At 41.0% G+C, this 22,226-nt stretch overlaps 2 protein-coding genes across 2 annotated transcripts in view; one reads left to right on the top strand and one right to left on the bottom strand.

The window, feature by feature from the left end:
- SLC31A1 (solute carrier family 31 member 1) overlaps positions 1–21,498 on the bottom strand; it is a 40,334-nt gene extending 18,836 nt beyond the window's left edge. Inside the window, exon 1 of the mRNA XM_007968369.3 lies at positions 21,364–21,498. The gene's annotated coding sequence lies outside the window, so the exon portion shown is untranslated. The remainder of the gene's footprint in view (positions 1–21,363) is intronic.
- A 194-nt stretch (positions 21,499–21,692) lies between these two features.
- FKBP15 (FKBP prolyl isomerase family member 15) overlaps positions 21,693–22,226 on the top strand; it is a 54,530-nt gene continuing 53,996 nt past the window's right edge. The window contains exon 1 of the mRNA XM_007968378.3: positions 21,693–21,851. Coding sequence (XP_007966569.3) covers positions 21,799–21,851 — 53 coding nt within the window. The 5' untranslated portion in view covers positions 21,693–21,798. The remainder of the gene's footprint in view (positions 21,852–22,226) is intronic.

Below are 22,226 nucleotides of genomic sequence, written 5' to 3'. Positions count from 1 at the left end.
AGAGATTGTAAACAAAACTCATCCCTGTTTCTAAAAGTAGAAGAAGGGAAGAGATTATACTGGCTGCTATTGACTTTTAAGTGGTCTGAAATGCTAAACCAAAACTTTTTATGTGAATTAAATCTCTAAAGCATGAAGCCTTGACAAGTTCCATATAAAATGACATCGGGGAAATGGAACAAACTGTAAGATAAGATCAACTTAAAAATGATTTTAGGCCGGGCATGGTGGCTCATGCCTGCAATCCTAGTGCTTTGGGAGGCCGAGGTGGGAGGATCACTTGAGTCCAGGAGTTTGAGACCAGCCTGGGAAATACAGTGAGACCCCATCTCTACAAAAAAGCAAAAAATTAGCCAGGTGTGGTGTCATGCACTTGTAATGCCAGCTACTGAGGGAGGCCCTGAAGTGGGAGGATTGCTTTAAGCCTGGGAGGTCAAGGCTGCAGTGTGCCATGATCATGCCACTGTACTCCAGCCTGGGCAAGAGTGAGACTTTGTCTCAAAAAAACCAAAAAAACCAAATCCTACCGTTTCTGCCTATATGTACTTTATATTCCAGCCAAACAAGTCCAATGGCCAAAAGTTTCTAGTGCTCCTAGGAAACATCCCACACTTTTCTGTCTGGAATCTTTGCCTGCATTGTTTCTTAAGTCTGAAGTGCCCATCCTTACAATCTCTAGTGCAACAAATTCATGCCATCCTCCAAGGTCTAGTTTTGTTTCTGTTTTTGTTTTTTTTTTGAGACGGAGTCTTGCTCTGTTGCCCAGGCTGGAGTGCAGTGGCGCAATCTCCACTCACTGCAAGCTTCGTCTCCTGGGTTCATGCCATTCTCCTGCCTCCACCTCCCGAATAGCTGGCACTACAGACACCCACCACCACGCCCGGCTAATGGTTTGTATTTTTAGTAGAGATGGGGTTTCACTGTGTTAGCCAGGATGGTCTCGATGTCCTGACCTTGTGATCATCTAGTTTTAAGAGCTCTGAAGATCCATAGTATATTGTGCCTTTCCTAATAATTCGAACTGGAACTAGGTCTCAAAATACTCTAAAATGTTTTTATGATATTTTCAATCAATGCCCACATCATCATACTGATAGAATGGTATTGAGAAATGGTAGGAGAAACAGTTGAATGAAAGTATTCTAAAATTCCTTCTCATCTTTATCAACTGCAGATGCTTAATGAGCCCCTCTTGGATGCTACTCTTTCTTGAGTCAGCTAAGAAGAGAAGTCTGGCTCTAAACAATTCGATCTGGAAAGAGATGGATGAGCCATTTCTTCACCTATATGTGGATCACCTGAAACTGAAACCTGAGTGTCCCGTCTCTTAATTTGTGGGTCACAGAATCCCACTAAGAATTGGAAGGACCTTAGCAGTCATTGCATGGTGCTCCTCAGTAACACTCAAATTCTATAATAACTGTTCAAACACCTATGGGAACTTGTCAGGCAAGTGTGTTGCTCCCTTCCAGAAATAATAAGGAAGCAAAATTCTCTTCCTAGCCAAGCCAAATACAGAAGATGCCCCATAGGAATCTGAATCTTGCTATTTGACAGTGATGATGCTGATGAACCGGTACTCCAAGCTAAACCAGTATTTGTACTGCAGATACTATTTGCATGTACTTCTCAAGCTGTAATTTGCTTCTAAGGCTGCACTCTGAAGAACTAATTTCTGGCCTGCAAAAAGAAACCTAGGTATCTTCACCCCCACTTTTGATATCAGTACACTGATTTTTAAGCTCACTATGTGGCATTTAAATCTGTTGCAGACTTATCTTTCCAGACTAATCTCAATCTACTCTCCTTCACATTCATATGTTCCACTGAAACTGACCTACTCACTTTTCCTCAATAATTTTTTTTTTTTTTTTTTGAGACAGAGTCTTGCTCTATCGCCCAGACTGGAGTACAGTGGCGCAATCTCGGCTCACTTCCCTAGGTTCAAGCAATTCTCCTGCCTCAGCCTCCAGTGTAGCTGGAATTACAGGCAAGCACCACCACGCCCAGCTAATTTTTGTATTTTTAGTAGAGATGGGGTTTCACCGTGTTGGCCAGGCTGGTCTCAAACTCCTGACCTCAAGTGATCCGCCCGCCTCGGGCTCCCAAAGTGGTAGGATTTACAGGTGTGAGCCACCGTGGCCAGCCCCTCAATAAAATTCAGCACTTTGACATTTGGGTTTTTTTGTTTTTTGTTTTTTGTTTTTTTAATGAGGTATCAAATTTTTTTTTTTTAAATTTATTTATTATTATTATACTTTAAGTTGTAGGGTACATGTGCATAACGTGCAGGTTTGTTACATATGTATACTTGTGCCATGTTGAGACGGAGTCTCGCTCTGTCGCCCAGGCTGGAGTGCAGTGGCCGGATCTCAGCTCACTGCAAGCTCTGCCTCCTGGGTTCATGCCATTCTCTTGCCTCAGCCTCCCGAGTAGCTGGGACTACAGGTGCCTGCCACCTCGCCTGGCTAGTTTTTTGTATTTTTTAATAGAGACGGGGTTTCACCATGTTAGCCAGGATGGTCTCGATCTCCTGACCTTGTGATCCACCCGTCTCGGCCTCCCAAAGTGCTGGGATTACAGGCTTGAGCCACCGCGCCCGGCCAGCACTTTGACATTTGTATGCGTTTTCAGGCTTTTGTAATTCCCTGGAATTCCTTTTATTTTTTCCCCCTCATTTTCTATATATGTACTAATCCTGCCATTATTTATCCAACATTTATCATGCACTAAAATGTGCCAGAATTAAGGATAAAGCTAAAACATGGCCCTTGATCCTTTTGATTTATAACCTAGCTCATTCCAGGAGGTTTTTCTTTAATTCTGAAGAAATCTCTCTTTTTTGAATTTCCCTAGCAATCTTCTCTTACAGAAATTTTGACTTACAGTTTTTAAAATACAAGATAAAAAATGCCATATGTACACAGCAAGCTTCTTGAGGGCAAGAAACTTTCTAATTTCTACTTCCTTACAGCATCTGGAAGAATACTCACCAAATACTCATTCCTTCAAAAAGTATTTATTAATTCTTACAAAATCCATGTAGGTTTCAATATCTACCTATAAGGAGTCTGATGCAAAAAGACAAGGTAATTGCCTTTGTGGGGCTACTCAAGAGGAAGAAGTCTCTCTCAGTAAAAATGTAAGCAAATAAATGTATATAGGAAGGTATAATTACCATTTGTGTAAGTGGTATGAAGGAAGTACAACAATGAACTGTGGCAGAGAATAACGGTGAAAGAACTAATTTAGATGGAGGACAGGTGGGAAGAGAAAGAGAGGCGCTTTCTTAAAGGAGCTGACTTTAAACAGACTGATAAAGTAATTATTGGAGTTTAGTAGAAGGAAAGAGAAGAGCCTTCCTGAGTCAAGAGAAGAAATAAGGGATCAAGGTCAACATGAACAGAACATACTGAGTGAGTGGAGGACAGGCTAATGAGGTTGAAGAGGGAAGCATAAGGAATACTCAATTAAGAATGTCTGGGTGCGGTGGCTCACACCTGTAATCCCAGCACTTTGGGAGGCCAAGGAGGGTGAATCACTTGAGGTCAGGAGTTCAAGACCAGCCTGGCCAACGTGGTGAAACCCCATCTCTACTAAAAATACAAAAGTTAGTTGGGTGTGGTGGCGCATGCCTGTAGTCCCAGTGATTTGGGAGGCTGAGGCAGAAGAATCACTTGAACCCAGGAAGCAGAGGTTGCAGTGGGGCCAAGATCACACCACTGCACCCCAGACTGGGTGACAGAGCGAGACTGTGTCTCAAAAAAAATCTTAAAGGTCATTTTAAGGATTCTAAGTTTTATTTCCAGGGCAATTGGAAGCTATTTAAAGGTAATATGCAGGGACTCATATTTCCTGTTTAAGTTCTTTGAGGCAGATTTACAGAAGGAAAAAAAATCTTTATAGATTAAATCCTTATGGCTACAGCTGTTTAATTTGCCAGGATCCAGAATGTCATCTGTTAAAACTTTAGAAAGGCGAGAAGAACCATCTAATTTCTGGGCATAAAATGATTTGAGGGGCACAACTTAAGAATATTCTACAAGAACTAGTAAGGAATTTAAAATTTTTAAATTCCTGCATTTTAAGAGCTTCTAAAAGTCACATGCCACCCTTTGCAAGTGAGATTTGATCTTACAGACTATTGTTAAGAATCTGGGGGTAGGAGTTAAAAAAAAAAAGTCTGGAGTCAGAAGGTATTCAAATCCTGGCTCTACTAATTGCTAGCTGAGTCTCCTGGTGACATTTCCTATAAAAGTCCCATGGGTCTTTAGTTTGGCAACAGGTACTACACATAGAGATTGCTACAGGGATCGTGTCCAGATTTCAACAGCATATTGGTAAAATGACTCAAATTTGGTACTTGCTCAATAAATAATAATAAATATGATGAAGGTGAACTAGCCTCTGGGAGGGACAGGGGCAGCAGACTGTGAGACACACAGTAAGTGCTTAACAGACTACACAATCTATACTATACATCTTCAACAGTGATCTAAACAAACTCCACTTGTCACTCATACCTCTTCAAAACATTAGTGATTAATGTAAGACTTGTGAACTCCAGATTTTATTTATTTTTTAATTTAAAAAGAACTTTGAGACAGAGTGACACTCTGTTGCCCAGGCTTGAGTGCAGCGTCACGATCTCTGCAACCTCTGCCTCCTGGGTTCAAGGGATTCTTGTGCCTCAGCCTTCCAAGTAGGTGGGATTACAGGCGTCTGCCACCATACTTGGATAATTTTTGTATTTTTAGTACAGACAGGGTTTCATCATGTTGGCCAGGCTGGTCTTGAGCTCCTGACCTCAGGTAATCCACCTGCCTTGGCCTCCCAAAGTGCTGGGATTACAGGTGTGAGCCACCATGCCCGGCCTGTGAACTCTAGATTTTAATGCCCTGCTTTAGAGATAGTGAAAACACACTAGAGTGAGTCAAAGATGTGGATTCTGGTTCCAACTGTATCACTTTCAGTTCTTTTGGGGAAACACCTATCTCAGGGTTTCAACCTCAGCATTAACAACATTTTGGACTGGATAATTCTTTGTTGTCTGAGCTGTCTTGTGTATCGCTGGGTGTTTAACAGTATCTCTGACCTCTACCGACTCAATGCCAGTAGCATTGCCCCAGTTTTGACAACCAAAAATGTCTCCAGACATTTCTCAATTTGTCCTATCCCCTTGAGAAGCATTTTCATACTCTGAATTTCAATGTCTCATCTGAAACTCATGGAAACATGGAGATAACATCTATTTTATCCTCCTTCAGGGTTACTATACGATTCAAATAAGATAATGAATGGGGAAAAAGAGGAGAGAAAAGGCCATATGTGTAAAAGCCTTATTATTACTCTGTGGTAATATTATCATTATGCTCTGTGAGAGCTCAACAATGAGGTTAACGCATTCATATCTTGTTTACAGAATTCACTATAAGGTTTAGGTAAAGGCTATATGCAGTCTAATATACCTTTTAGGTGGCTATTCAATAAGTACTTGTTGATTGATCGATTCTAAGTCTGGGTCCAACAGTAACTTCATTTACTTTTGTGGCATGTTCTCATGCACACTTTTTCTGAGAATTGCTGAGTCACAACATTGTAGTATGTTTCCAAACTTAACTCCACTTAAAAGAATAGGCCTAGATTAAACAAGAATAGTTATTCATTTTTCAGATGGAAAACTGAGGTATAAAGGTTAAAGGACTAGCCAAGGTCACAGGGCAGTTAGTCTAGTGGTCGTCATTAGAAGCCTGATTCTGACCTCAAGCCCAGTGTTCTTTTTATTACTTGTAGCATGGTCTGTCTATCCAACTATCTCCTGTTCCTAGTCTCTTAACACCAAGTTAGCTTTTTTTTTTTTTTTTTTTTGCATTCTAAGAGCAACTCAGAAAAATGGAGGCAAGGAAACAGCTGTAGTTTTGAGAGAGGCTTGGAAAAAAAAATGTAGACCTATTCCTATTGAGGCACAACTGGATATTCTCTACATTCAGGGTAAACCAATGTCAAGCTATCCTAGTGCTCTGACAAGTCTATGAAATCCTTGCCCATTAAGTTGTCCAGGAGCAGCTAAATCTTATCGTTACCCCCGCTCCAGGGCAGCTGTGTCCTGCAATGGTTCATACCATGCTGCTGGCATACAGTATGTGCTACAACTGTCACCTGCAGTATTCTTGGCTGCTCTACCTCTAAGTGGCTCTAAGTGGGGTGAAAATGGACTTCCATACAGCCCCAAGCTCTAGGCCACATTTTGGCATTCTGTGAGTAATGCACAAAAGCCCCAAATGCCTTTCTACAACTTGTATTTTCAGGGTCAGAAACAGAACTTTTGAGAATAATTCATAAACATGTCACCATTTATTCTACTCCTTTAAAATGTCAGATAATCTCTGATTATCATGGCTTTGTGTGAACTTTCATATGCTGAATGTTGTCACAGGGTTGTCACTCTCAAACACTGACTCAACAGTGTTCTGGATAATTCCCAGGCAAGGGGAATTGGTGGGCTGGAGCCCACCTTAATCTTTATAATGATTACAATTTGAAAAATATAAGACTAGAAATTTTTGTTCTAGCCCTGGTTTTCCATTACACTAGGTAACTTAGCCTTTCTGGTCACAGCTTCCTGAGTCAAGGAACACACTAATTCATCTTTAGAGCCTATTTTGGTCTAAAAAGTTTAGGTGCGTATAAGAACAGTTTCAGTGAGAAACAAATGCATACTTCACTTTTCGAAACGCACTCTGAATAATAGGGCTGGGCGCAGTGGCTCACATCTGTAATCCCAGCACTTTGGGAGGCCAAGACGGGCAGATCACTTGAGGCCAGGAGTTTGAGACCAGCCTGGCCAACATGGCAAAACCCTGTCTCTACTAAAAATACAAAAACTAGCCAGGTTTGGTGGCGTGCACCTGTAATTCCAGCGACTCAGGAAGCTGAGGCTTGAGAATTGCTTGAACTTGGGAGGCAGAGGTTGCAGTGAGCCAAGATCATGCCACTGCACACCACCCTGGGCGACACAGCAAGACTGTCTCAAAACAAAACAAAACAAAACAATGAAATGCACTCTGAATAATGATAGACATACTTTAGCCATTCTAACATTTCAGTGGCTTTAACACTGATTAAACACATTCCAGAACATACTGTTCATATTACTTTCCAGAACCAATCTTAAACAATCATCTCCTCTGAGAGGCACCTTGCCAAAGCAGAAACAGCAAGGGCAAGAGCCCACACTGTTCTCGGAGTCAGGCTGCTCACTGTTGCAGGACATTGCCATCTTTTTTCCCCCATAAAATAAGTACATTTTATGTAATTGTTACCCAGAACAGTAACTATTGCCAGTACTCCAGGAGCTCCCCTCCTGCCTCTCCCAGTCATGCTTCCTCCTCCTCTCCGGAGGGAACTTCTCTCCTGACTTCTAAAATCATACACAGTCTTCTGTGATTTTGAAATTTATATCAATGGAAGCAGATAGAATATACTACTGTGTCTGGGTCCTTTGCTCGACATAAGTTTTGTGAGGTTCATCCATATTGTGTGTAGCAGCAGTTTGTTATTTTTCATTGCTCTACAGTTTCCTTTGAATGAATATGCAACTTACCTTTCCATTTCGGCTCTGGCATCTAAACTGTTTTCAGGGTTTTTAATAACGCCGCTGTGAACATTTGCAAATACTTCCCCTCTCCAAGACTGGTCACATTCTTCTCAGCACTTATTATAGTCAGTCTACTTAATTTTAGCCATTCTGGTGGGTATAAATTGAACTTTAATTTGCATCTTCCTAATGACTATTGACATGGAAACTTTTTCATACATGTATTGGCTTTTGGATATCCTTTCTTTTGTTAAGTATTTGTTCAAGTTTGTGGCATATTTTTCTGTGAGGTCTTTTTCTTATTGATTAGTGAAGGTTCTTTACATATTCTGAATGAGTCTTCTATCATCACATACATTGCAAATATCTTCTCCCAGTCTGTGGCTTCCCTTTTCATTTCTTTTATTGTGTCTTTTGATGAACAGAAGTTTTTTACTGTTAATGTAGTCTATTTATCATGCTTTATTTTTTATCCTAAGGGGCACTGCCATCCTTAAAACCCCTAATAAGTTACAAAAACTTTGTGAGGATAATAAGTACACGTAAAACTGGGATAAAATCTCACAACAATATGAATATCAAATGTAAAAATACATATTGAAGAGATTGGCATGTTAATAACATATATAGTAAATAATAAATGTTAATTACTTTCCTCCTAACTCAAGTGCTTCTCAAAGTGTGGTCCAAGGACCATCTGGATCAGAATCATCGGGGAAGTTTGGGTAAAAATAAAAATTATGGACCCTATGCCACACCACTGAATCACCTCTCAGGGAGTAGGGCCTCAAAATTTAGGTGCTTATCAAGTTCCATGGACAATTCTTATGCACGCTAAAGCCTAAGAACCACAGTTCTGAATTATAGAGATGTACAACATAGATACATAGTACACAGAATCTAAGAACTAGATGTTCAACAAGTGAGAGCTTAAAAAAAAAAAAAAAAAAAAAGATGGCCAGGTGTGGTGGCTCACGCCTGTAATCCCAGCACTTTGGGAGGAGGCCAAGGTGGGTGGATCACTTGAGGTCAGGAGTTTGAGACCAGCCTGGCCAACATGGTGAAACCCCATCTCTACTAAAAATACAAAAATTAGCTGGGCTTAGTGGTGGGTGCCTGTAATCCCAGCTACTCAGGATCCCGGGAGGTGGAGGTTGCAGTGACCCAAGATCATACCACTGTACTACAGCCTGGGCAACAGAGCAAGACTCAGTCTCAAAAAAAAAAAAAAAAAAAAAAAAGCTAAACAAACAGACAAATATTGCATGTTTTTAGTCATATGTGGGAGCCAAAAAAGTTGATCCCATGGAGGTAGACAGTAGAATAGTCACCAGAGGCTGGGAAGGGTGTATGTGTGTGTACTCAAGGTGGGGTGAGGGTGGGATAAAGACAGATGAGTTAACAGTACAAACAGTTGCTTAGATAGAAGGAATAAGTTCTAGTGTTTGATAATAGCACAGAAGGGTGACTACAGTCAACAACAATACATTGTATATTGTGAAATAATTAGAATATCTGAAATGTTCCCAATACAAAGAAATGATACATATTGAAGGTGATGGATATCCTAAATACCCTGATTTGATCATTATACATTATGCAATTATTTATTGTGCCCATAAATATGTGCAATTATTATGTGTCAGTAACTAAAAAACGAAAGCTAAGATTCAACCAGGAACTAAAATAATGCATTTGTTTATTTTGAAATTCCAAAAAGGTCACAGAGTTAGCCCAGTCTCACATAAAATTTACACAGACCACCACCTAATAATCAAAGAACCTTGGGGGCTAACACTGAATTTAATACCAAATCACTCATCTTTGGAATCTGAGAGAGGTTTTCTAAAGCACTGGGTAAGTAAAATCTCTAAATCCCAGATGAAGGGGAAATTACATATTTTTGTAGTTTTATTTTTGTAGACTAGTTGTGAAATACAGGGATTGAACTACCAGAAAGACAGACCTCAAACGGGAAGTACACCGTTTGGCTGAGACTTTTACATTTGTTCCCAGCTGACCTCTCCAGAGTCTGTCAACTGTCTTTCTGAGATTGGAATTTGATCTGAGATCCTGAATAGCCCACCAAAAACAAAAAAAACACAAGGAGGAAGCTGTGGGTAGAAAAGATATTTCCCCTTTCTTTATTATGGCAGCTATTTAAATATGCAAGGAGATCTTCCCATTCTCTAACCAGTAAAACTGTACCTACTAGTTGTGGGCCCTTTGGCAAATTACTTAACATTTTTGTGCCTCAACTCTAAAATTGGGAAAATAAAAGTAGCCTATTTCATAGGATTGTTTTAAAGAATTATTAGCAGGAGTTCACTGAGGCAAAAGCACAGTGGTTAAGAGGGTAAGTCAGTTTCCTCTAAACTAAGGATGTTTATAGCAACTACCTCTTGACAGTATACACTTAAACACTTAAGCACAGTCTCTAAACACAGGAAGTTCTTGATAAATACTCATAATTTTTACTTCTGAATCTACTGTTCTCTGTATATTTGGTATAAGTACAATTCCCCAAATCCTTGATTTGTCCACCAACTACCCCATAGCTAACCCTTCTTCCTAATCTCTGCTGTTTTTTTTTTTTTTTTCCCGAGATGGAGTTTTACTCTTGTCACCTAGGCTGGAGTGCAGTGGTGCGATTTCGGCTCACTGCAACCTCCGCCTCCCAGGTTCAAGTGACTGTCCTGCCTCAGCCTCCCAAGTAGCTGGGATTACAGGTGCCCGCCACCATTCCCAGCTAGTTCTTTTTTTTTTTTTTAATTTTTAGTAGAGATGGGGTTTCACCATGTTGGCCAGGCTGGTCTTGAACTCTTGACCTCAGGTGATCTACCCACCTTGGCCTCCCAAGTGCTGGGATTACTGGTATAAACCACTGCACCTGGCTATCTCTGCTGTTCCTGATTTGGGAGTTTGCAGGGGTGTGCAAATGAATCCTACCCATTTAAATTTACCGACAGAGGTGGCTTTTACCTATGTTGAATCAGGTGGTCAGTCATTTTTTTCAATTTGATTCCCATCTGTATCACATTTTCTTTCAAATGTTTTAAAGTTTCTGGCTTCTGCCTCCCTGTTTTCTGACTATAAATAATGCTTCTTCATATTTCTATGTTAATTTTACTAGGCTTTTGGGAAGGAAAAGAAATGAGGTCAAAACGCCATCTTGAAATGGAAATAATGATACATTATACTAGGTTTTTGTCTATCTTTTCTACATTCTAATTTTTTAAGAGTAGTAGCAATTCTAAGCTATAACATAGAGCCGTGTATTCTGTGGTATTGCTAAAAACATAACGAAGGAACTGTTTTCAGGGCTACTTTCTAGAAAGTTTGTAAGCTTTTACAAGTTGCCCAAATAATAGACAGGAAGAAGTCCAGTGAGGCACCTAGTTTCAACTACCCAGCAGCAATTTTCCCTGGGAATATGGCATTGAAGAAAACATTTGGAAAGGTAGGACTGCCTAAGTGCTGCATGCTAGACGATACAATTCTGTTATCTATAACTTTACAGGAGTTATAGTCCACACGTGGGCCTGACTATCTCCTATCCCAGAGTTTATCACAACTCTTCCACAGAGATACTATGAGTACTTAATATATGGCCCACAGACAAGTTTTTAAAATCTAAAATCAAAAAAATCAACACTAATCAAACTCTATCTTCTAAATGTCCAATAAGCTAGAGTTCATATTCATCGACTATTCACTTTGATGATTTCATACACATAAAATTCATGTGAATAAAAAGATACATGTGTATTTTGAATTATATAATTCCAATGCTGTTCCTACCAAGTGTGCCTAACTCCACAGCTACCACTAATATGTAACTAAATAAATAATTTCCCCATTTTTTTTTTTTTTTTTTGAGACAAGGTCATATTCTGTTGCCCCAGCTGGAGTGCAGTAGCATGATTACAGCTCACTGCAGCCTACACCTCCTGGGCTCAAGAGATCCTCCCACCTCAGCCTCCAGAGTAGCTGGGACCATAGGTACGTACCATTATGCCCAGCTAATTTTAAAACTTTTTGTAGAGAGGGGGGTCTCCCTATGTTGCCCAAGCTGGTCTTGAACCCCAGCCCTCAAGTGATTCTTCTGCCTCAGTCTCCCAAAATGCTCAGATTACAGGTGTAAACCACCGTATCCAGCCCCCAATTTTTAAGTACAACACAAAGAACGGCAGTGGGAGCCAGAAAGATAGGTGTGTGTGCGTATTTACTTAAACATAGGCAGACATAGACTGCTCTTCAAAATAAATAATTTACTTGGTCTCTTGTCCTTTCCTGAACCACATTAAGCATGTAAAGGGATGGCTTGACAGGTGTGTCAAGGCTGAGCAGGGAAAGCGAAGGATATGGCACTTGAGAGAGGAGCAAAGTAGAGGTCAGATCACTTTGACATCTACCTCAATTCAACTCAACAAGTATTATGAAGTAGCCTCTGTCCCAGAGGCTACAGGGAATTCAGAGATGAAAAGGATGGAGGCTCTGGCTTAAACTTGCTAATGAACAGAGAAAATTTCACAAATGGCTTATTGTACCTAGAAAGAGAATGAGGGAGGTGAGATGGGGAGAAAAGAAAAGTTAGTAGGTTATAGTCAAGAAAGTATGAGGGGCTGATACAATTCTGACCTGCTTTATGGTCCCTAGCTTCCCCAAAAGACTAGTGACTATAGTAAACAATGTTATTGTGGATATTTCAAAATATCTAGAAAAGGGAATTCTGAATGTTTTTACCATAAAGAAATGATAAATTTTTGAGGTGATACTAAATACCAAATTTTTGAGGTGATACTAAATACCATCGTTTGATCATTACGTAATTTATATACATATTAAAATATCACACTGTACCCCATAAATATGTACAATTATTATCTATTAATTAAAAACAAAACAGGCAGGGTATAGTGGCTCATGCCTATAATCCCAGAACTTTGGGAGGCTGAGGTGGAAGGATTTCTTGAGTCCAGGAGTTCAAGACCAGCCTGGGCAACATAGTGAGACCTTGTCTCGACAAAAAATCAAGAAAAGTAGCCAGGTGTGGAGATGCAGGCCTGTAGTCTCAGCTACAGGCTGAGGCCATAGGATCTACTTTTGTACTACTTTGGTAGGCTAAGGCAGGAGGATTGCCTGAGCCTGGGAGGTTAAGGCTGCAGTGAGCTGAGATCGCGCCACTGCACTCCAGCCTGGGTGACAGAACAAGACTCTGTCTCTCAAACAAATGAACAAACAAATCCCCAAAAGATTAGTAATTGTTATGGTATCATACATTTTGTAAAGTTATCACACACCTCATAACCATCCAAAAATTTGGGAAGACAGTAAAAAACAGATATTAGTTAGTCTCTCTTTGTTTTATCTTTCCATTTTCATTCCCTACATAAATTGTAATAAAGGGCAAATCTTCTGAATCTTCTGCTTGGTAAATACTAGTAAAGATAGTTGGGAGACAGTCTAACTTGTTCTGAGTTTATAATATTCACCTTGCAAATTAGCTTCAATAGTATCATACTGAAAAGCACTAGAAAAATATACAAGACCATGATGCAGGTGACTTTAGCGAAGTCTGCAATTCAACATAATTTTGGTGAGGTTACCTATTCTTGGTTCTTACTTAAAACTTAGTTCTGAATAGTAAGAGATAAAAAATTAAGATATTACCAAGAAAATGATACTTTTTCTTTTCCACTAATCATTTTTCAGTTAGTCTCATAGAAGATCAAAACTAGAACAGTCATCAGTCTGATGCCCACACTCTTTAACACAGTAATCCCACTTCTAAATATTCATTCTACAGATAAACTGGCACATATGCGAAATGTATGTGTATAAAGTTACTTATAACAGGATTGTCTGTAATAGCAAAATATTGAAAATACAACCTAAATGTTCACTGATAGGTCACTGATTAAATGAGTTATCCTATTTTCATACAATGGAATACTTTGCAGAATAAGAATGAGAACGCTCTTATATATTGATATAGAATGATCTCCAAGATATATTATGAAATGAAATAAAACCAGAGTATACAGTACGCTGTAATTTGTAAAAAACTTAAAAAGGGAACAGAGTATGTACATGTTATTTTTATATACCTATACTATCTGCGGGGGAGTTGGGGGGAAACAACAAAGTTGTTGGTTGAGCCTGGGAGGCAAAATAGGACCGTGGTCCCTAAGGGGAACTGGTCAGAGGTGGGTAGGAGTAAATCAAATACTTTTCACTGAATATCCTTGTGTACTTTTTGAATTACAAACCATGTGAATATATTTCCTATTTAAAAAATTAAATTATTGGCCGGGCGCAGTGGATCACGCCTATAATCCCAGCACTTTGGGAGGCCGAGGCAAGCAGATCACCTGAGGTCAGGAGTTCAAGACCAGCCTGACCAACATAGAGAAACCCTGTCTCTACTAAAAATATAAAATTAGCCGGGTGTGGTCACGCATACCTGTAATCCCAGCTACTAGGGAGGTTGAGGCAGGAGAATTGCTTGAACCCGGGAGGCAGAAGTTGCAATGAGCCAAGATTACACTATTGCACTTCAGCCTGGGCAACAAGAGCAAAATTCCAACTCAAAAAAAAAAAAAAAAATCATCAAATCCAACTCCTCTATTTTACAGATGTGGAAACTGAGGCCCACGTTATTAAATAATGACACTAATACTCTTTAGTTAGGTGAATCCATAACATCTGCTTCTACTAGAAGGCTCCATAACACTAGACTAACCACTTTCTCCAGTCCCATTTCTCCGATGACTTGCTGGGAAGCAGCTAAGCAGGAGGGGTTTCTGAGCTTTACATATCCTGTTCTCCTGGCACGTAACATAGAAGCTCCTATTTCTCTTGCCCGCTCCCACCCTTCTGTACAAAGAAGATCAAGTGTACAACTACATTCTTCCAAAGGCCTTTAGAAAAGCTTTTATTTGCCAGGTTCTAATAGGACAACTCAAATTTGATATGTCAAACAAACAAACTGAAAAGGTCTTCTAGTTATGTAATGATAGCAGGGCCTAAGTCCAATGGGGAGTGGATCTCCCAGCTACTTTACTCCATTTCTGTGATACTTTTTGTTGTTGGGTAAGCCACATCCTGGAATAATGTAATCACAAGAGGCACCCTTTCATGCTCCTCTTACAGGATCCTTTTGTAGTCCTGACGCACTTCCAGTCTGCTAACTGTGCTTTAGTATGATTTATGTGAGGATTTCAGTGTTTTCTAGGTAGTATCTTAGAGTGGAGAAAGCATGCAGCACTAGGCATCAAAGGCTCTGAGCTCTGGACCCACATTTGCCATATACTAGCCATATGACATTAGGCAAATCACCAAAATTTGCAAAACAGATATTAAAATACCTACGCTGCCAATCTCATAGTATTGTAAGGGTCAAATAAAATATGCTAAATACTTTCCAATTTTAAGGTACAGTAAATATGAACTATAATAGCTTGCTTGCTCATTAGATGACAAAATTAATCTCCAAAAGAAGCTAAGTCACACATAAGGCTCACTTTCATGTCTTTTGAACTATACAGCGTTTCACAGTTTGATTTAAACAAAACTAGCTAGTCAGACAAATACACATTGGCAAAGCATTGCTTTAACTGCATTATTGTTATAATGAAAGGTAGACAATGGTCCTCCTTGTCTAAACTTTGCTTTAATTATATTATATAGTATTTAAACTGTCTGGATAATAATGTTGTTGGTTTGCCTATGAATAATATTGGGAATTAATATGGCGTAAGACACAAACTAGAAAACATTTGAACTGTTCCCTTTATTTTACTCAGTAGGAAAATGCAATTAAATATGTTACACAAGATAACAGGAACTTGATTTAATGAAAATGCAATACGAGAATGAAAATGAGGCTGGGCATGGTGGCTCACGCCTGTAATCCCAGCACTCTAGGAGGCCAAGGCGGGCAGACTGCTTAAGCTCAGGAGTTTGAGACCAGCCTGGGCAACATGGCAAAGCCCCAACTCTATCAAAAATACAAAAAATTAGCTGGGCGTGGTAGTGCATGCCTGTAGTCCCAGCTACTCAGAAGGCTGAGATGGGAAGATTGCTTGAGCCTGAGAGACAGAGGTTGCAGTGAGCTGAGATCGTGCTACTGCACTCCAGCCTGGGCAACAGAGCAAGACCCTGTTTCAAGAAAAAATAAAATAAAATAAAAAAGAAAATGAAAACGAAAAAGTTGTTCAATATCTCAGATAGAGGCTGTATGGTGTGGCAGTAAAAGTACTGGGCTAGGAATTGAAAGAGGTTCTAGATCTGGTTCTTAGGTCTCATTTGCTGTGCAACTCCGAGGAACTCAGACTATTCTTTCGCTATTTATTGCACACCTATTGAATGAAGGTACCACGATGAAACTCTAACCTTAAGAAACCCATTCTGGTGAAAGAGGGACACATGTAAATAATTTCAAAATCATGTAAAATGTACTAAGGTATAGATTATGCATATGGGTTGTGTGAGAGCTCATAAAAAACCATCAGAAAAGGTAGGAGAGAGGATGCGGGTGTACGAGTTACAGCATTTCTCTGTCTTTCGTTTCATAAATTAAATGACTACATTCTAGATGCTCTAAACTGCTTCAAAATTATATAAACACTCATCATAGTTCTACGATAACTCTTCTATCTAGGGAAATATGTCACCTGTTACTCTAATTTTGCTCTCTTTATATGTTCCCTCCGAATCACTTCTCATATTTACTTTTGAGATTCAGGCTTCCATCTTACCATGCTGTATTTCATAATGTCCTTAGCCTACAAAAGCATGTTGTATACAAAAGCCTAGGGCCATTGTGTAAAGGAAAAGAAGTAGGGTGGACCCTTCTCAACCCTTTCCTTCTCTGCAGGGCTTTGCATTCCTAAGGATGGGCCCCTCCTCTGCTTGGGGATGTTACCTAAATTATAAAATGATATTACTCAAAGCAATGGAACTTCAAAAGCATTTCCTTCCCAGGCCCTACTATAAGATTTCTTTTGGCATAAACTGTTCATTGTAATATATTAAGTATCAGACTTCTGATGACTTGTCATACTTAAGTCACAAAACTACAAAAAACTTTTAAGTTTTTAAAATGGCTTTGTTTTAAGAGCTGCATGCGGGAGGACAGGCATCAGCAACCCCCTACCCCTTCCCTCCCTTTTCCCCAGTCAGGCCTGCCCTGTCAACTTTAAAATGCAGTTATTTGGGTGACACCTTGTTACTAACTTATCTGACAACTGCTAGTTGAAACCAACTTGTCTCTGTAAATACTTTGCTTTTCTTTTTTTTTTTTTTCTTTTCAGATGGAGTCTCGCTCTGTTGCCCAGGTTGGAGTGCAGTGGCATGACCTCGGCTCACTGCACCCTACGCCTCTCCAGAGCTCAAGCGATTCTCGTGCCTCAGTCTCCTGAGTAGCTGGGACTACAGGTGGCCGCCACCATGCCCGACTAATTTTTGTATTTTCAGTAGAGACGGGGTTTCATCATGTTGGCCAGGCTGGTCTCGAACTCCTGATCTCAAGCGATCCACCTGTACTGAGATTACAGGCAGGAGCCACCATGCCCAGTCGAACGCTTTGCTTTTCTAGTGATAATTATATCATGTTTCTCTCTTGTAGCACTTCTGGTGGGAGAAGTGCAAAAATGAATTAACAGTAGAGATGAGCCTCTGATTCCTAAGTCCTTCTCTACCAAGACTTCCAAGTTGGAAACAAGAGGTAGAGAAAGACTTAGGAATCAAAGACTCTTATGAGTATGATATCTACTTTCAAAACAGTCATTTCATTTTATTCACATTCAGTATGGAAACTTTAGTTTTCTCAATTCAAAATTGAGACTATAATCCAAAGGAAAGCTGAATTGAAAATTTTAACAGATTAATACCAGTACCCCAAGTAGTGTTTACCATGCCTTCAGAACAACCCCATGTTCTAGGGGCCATTAAAAAATGAAGTGGCTACTGACATGGAATGGAGCTGGGGAAATTTAACTTTTTACTTCATACACTCCTGAGCCATCTAAACTTTTTTACATCAATCATGCCATTTAGAACAAAACAAATTCCACTTCCTACCAAGCTAAGTACAAACTTGTTACCTTGACCTTCAAGGTATTTGACAAATATGGTCCTGGATTCCTTTTCAATTTTAATCCATTACTTTCTTTTGGGAACTGTTGCCTTATACTCCTAGCAAACTATCCCAAAGAACTCTCTTATCCAATTTAACTGACACCACACCACTAGGCTATTCTCCAATGTGATGGGAACAACACTTCTGGTTCCCCCTCTGTGAAGTGTGCTTATCAATGGTGACAGTGTGTTTATTCAGAAACCAATTTATGCCAGTTGTGCGTATTATTGAAAATATGTAAATACTATGTAAAGCAATGAAGTATAAATGAGAAGAGAAAAATGACAGCAGCAATTAACACTGAGTACCTACTACTTGCCAGACACTGTTCTAAATGCTTTACATGAATTAACTCCTATAATCTTCACAAGAAACCTACAAATGGATACTACCATTATGCCTATTTTACAAAGGCAGAAACTGAGGAACTTGCCTATGGCCTATATAACTAGTAAGTGGCGAAGCAATTTGGCTCCAGAGCTCAAGTACTTAACTACTATAAGACATAGCCTCTCTAGTAGTTATTTCTATAAAATCCACATTGAATGCTTTGGAAAGACTAGATAAAAGTGAGCATACAAGGCCAGGTGTGGTGGCTCACGCCTGTAATCCCAGCACTTTGGGAGGCCAAGGCGGGTGGATCACCTGAGATCGGGAGTTCCAGACCAGCCTGACCAACATGGAGAAACCCCATCTCTACTAAAAATACAAAATTAGCTGGGCATGGTGGCACATGCCTGTAATCCCAGCTACTCAGGAGGCTGAGGCAGAAGAATCGCTTGAACCCGGGAGGTGGAGGTTGTGGTGAGCCGAGATCGTGCCATTGCACTCCAGCCTGGGCAACAAGAGCAAAACTCCATCTCAAAAAAAAAAAAAAAAAAAGTGAGCATACAGATAACACATAAACTTGCTGTTAGGTGTGGGAGACAACAGAAAAGGCTGGAAGGGCATTTCATAAACACCTAGAAAGATTCTGCAGTGAGACTGCTTTGCAAGTGACTTTAAGTATTTATTCTATGTTAAAAATACCATAGATAAAGGTAGGCCAGGGGCTAGCAAGCTCTTTCTGTAAAGGGCCAAAAGTAAACATTTTAGGTGTTGAAGGCCATGTGGTTTCTGTCTCAACCACTAATACTCAATTCTGCCTTGTAGGCTGAGAGTAGTCATAGACAATACATAAACAAATGAGCAAGGCTGCGTTCTAATAAAGCTTTACTTATAAAAACAGGCAACAGGGTCCTACATTCCAAGAAAAGGCTGAGGCCTTATGTTAAAAGAATGGCAAAAGAATGTTTATGTCTTTGTTAAAATGTTATGTATGTAACTATTATCTGTGTGATTCCCTGCTTTAACGTACTTCTTCAGTTAGCCAACTAATGGCCCTAAAAGTCTGCTTTCAGTAACTGAGTGAATGTTATAGATGCCCTAGAACCTGCATTTAATTCATATTCCTGTCATTATACCTGATATAACTTGGTTATAACTTTAAACTACTAATTTTCAAATGCATGCATCAGTACAGATTAGTATGGGCATACTCGTATATAAAGACTGTCATCTCTGTTGCAAAATTGCTGATAATTTGAAAAGAATTATTAAAATTGCTGCTTCCCTGAGGGAGGAAGGAGGGTGGAGGGTGGAGGAAAAAAATTGCTGCTTCCTGGCCAATCTTCAGGGGGTTGACAATACATTTCATGAATATTCTAAAAGTTGTATACTTAAGCAAAACAAATAAACAAAAATGCTTACTTTAAACTTGAGATCAAGGTTGTACCTTACTTGCTTTTGTATCCCCAAGAATTACTCAGTAGAAGTCCAGGTCTAATCCACTTGTTTTACAGTGTTTAGGGAGCCTGGACCAAACTCAGAGTTGAGTTAGAAGGGCTGGGACAGGAATTCAGATTTCCTGATTCCTAGTCCAATATTACCAATCTGAAGATACACGAATTTAGGAAGATAGTGGCTTTCTTTTCTTTTTTTTAGGTGCACCCAGTCCTGCATTTCAAAGCCTAGGAAGACTCACCATCATCTTCCTCCTCCTCATACTGCTAATAAGAATCAGCAGTTGTGTTTCTACAGTGATAATCTGGGTATGCACGTTCGTGATGTTCCAATCACCAACAAGGCTATTGATTTTAGGATTCCTGAGTACCTAAAAAGCTACTTAAACATCCAGGATAAAAACACCTCCACCCAAGAATACAAGATCAGAGTTCAAATATTCCCTTGGCCATTTTTTTTTTTTTAAAGAAAAGGCTGGAAGGCCATTTCATAAACAACTAGAAAGATTCTGCAGTGAGACTGCTTTGCAAGTGACTTTAAGTATTCACTCTATGTTAAAAATAGCATAGATAATGTAGGCCAGGGGCTAGCAAGCTCTTTCTGTTAAACATTTAGATGTTTCAGGGCTGCAATCACAGTGACCAGTATTGGGGAGAGTGATTAAAAAGTGCCATGGTACTTAATCCAGTTATTCCCCCAACACCTCTAAGAGGTGGCCAAGTTCACACACTAAACAGACCTACTGCAACAGTTCTAATGCTAGTCCTTAGATTCTAGTTCCATTTCCGGTTCTAGTGCTTAGATTCCAGTTGCATCATTCGAACTGTGAGGCTTCGCTGCTTTAACATCTTTGCCAGGAGGTGCAAAGTTCTCTGGGAGGGAGAACTTCGCTTCAATTTCATACTGACAGATTGAAACATTCAGGTAAGGGACACCTGTAGTACCAACCCGACTGTGAGGGGAAGCCCAAGAACTCCAGTGAGTCTGTGGACGCTACACTGGGACACTATCTCCTGAGCCACACCTTGTCTAAGCCAGGACTACCCCAGGATTGTTTCGAGAATGAAACCAGGTTAACCAAAAAAATACTTAGGTAAGATACAGATAGGGTGGAAACTGGAGTCAGAGGAGTCCTTCACAATTGATGTTGATTGAGGACTGTCGCAGGAAGACCCAGGGAAACCCACGTCAAGGTCGGGCTGGGGATGTGTCTGCCTCCAAAGTATCCTCCTTTCCATCACCCACCGCCAGAATATCCTAGCTCTTCTGCACCTCACCTGCGTAGAATACAGGTGGACTCTAGAAAGGGAATTTTCCTCGAGGTGTATGCTACAGTCTTTCAATAGCCATTCTGTAAGGGCACACAGTGCTTAAGGGCTGGTAAGGTTCTTGTTCACGCACTAGCTCACTATGTCCTGAATCAAAGGACGAGGAATCCAGTCTCAGTCTGCCCTTTACTCTTTGTGACCTCGGACTAGTCACCCGGGTGCTTAGTTCCTTCGTCTCCCTATCTGTAAATTCTGAGATTACGAGGAGGCCGGGATCGAAATCGATGACCTCTGAGCTCTAAAATCTTCTGCACCAGCCGGCACATGGAAGCACTGGACAAATGGCCGGTTGCATACACGGGGAAACTGAGGCACCGAGCACCCCGGCCCAAGGTCACTCTGGCTATGCCACTGCAGGGACCGGGCCGAAGCCCAAGTCTTTAACCCTCCAGTCCCGCGCTCTTTCTTCTTCCGCGGAGCTGAGGAGAGCGGCCAGAAGGGTCCTTGTCCCGCTGGGGAAAGGATGGTACCCATGCACAGGGGTGCTAGAGAGGGGCCGGGAGAAGCCTTACCTTCCCAGGTCGAGTCCAGCCACTGGCGCCTCTCTCTCTCAATCTTAACCCGTCACCCCCTTACGACTCCTCGAACGGCCCGTCCACCTCTACCCGGCTCGACGTGTCCACGACCGCCACCTAGGCCGAGGATTTCCCGCCCCCTCCCGCCCCCTAGCATTACCGACCAATCCCTGCACGAGAATGTGAAGCTCCGACCCCCTGCGGGCTGGAGAGGCCTGACGTCACGCGGCGCGCGTGCCCACGCGAGCCTCTCATTTGCCTTTGCCCCACCTTCTCCAGAGCCTAGACTACTTTCGGCCCAGAGACCGTGAGGGAGTTCACGCTGCCGGAAAGCAGCACGCCGCCGCGGCATTTTACGACGTCGGCGGTGACAAGCCCTGGGACTCTGGAAATACCCAGCTTCCTCATTGCAGCCTGGTGAAAGCCAACGCAATGTTCGGTGCGGGGGACGAGGACGACACCGATTTCCTATCGCCCAGCGGCGGGTGAGTGACTGAGAAGTATGCGCTGGAGGGCGTGGCTGAGAAATACCGGCGGATTGTTGGAGGGGGGTCGATCTGTTCTCAGGCCTTTTCCCAACTTCCGGGGGGAGACTCTTGACACATTCCGGTGCTCTACACCTCTCAGAATCTGGGCAGAGCTTCCAACTGTGCTGACTCTGCCAATCTGAGGTTCGGGACCCGGCATCTCTCTTGGCGCGAAGATAACCCTGGGGTTTGCCTTTTGCATTCTGGGTCACAATTTCTCCTGTGAAATGGGAATGATTGCTGATGAAACTTACTGCCTCAGAATTTTTGTAGGAGTCAGCTGGGGCTGATAAGAGACTTTCCCTTCTCCGTGGAGAAGGTGATGACACTTTA

This window comes from Chlorocebus sabaeus, chromosome 12, assembly GCF_047675955.1.
Source record: "Chlorocebus sabaeus isolate Y175 chromosome 12, mChlSab1.0.hap1, whole genome shotgun sequence".
NCBI lineage: Eukaryota > Metazoa > Chordata > Mammalia > Primates > Cercopithecidae > Chlorocebus > Chlorocebus sabaeus.
Note: the sequence above shows the minus strand (reverse complement) of the source record. Positions and strands in the feature narration are given on the sequence as shown.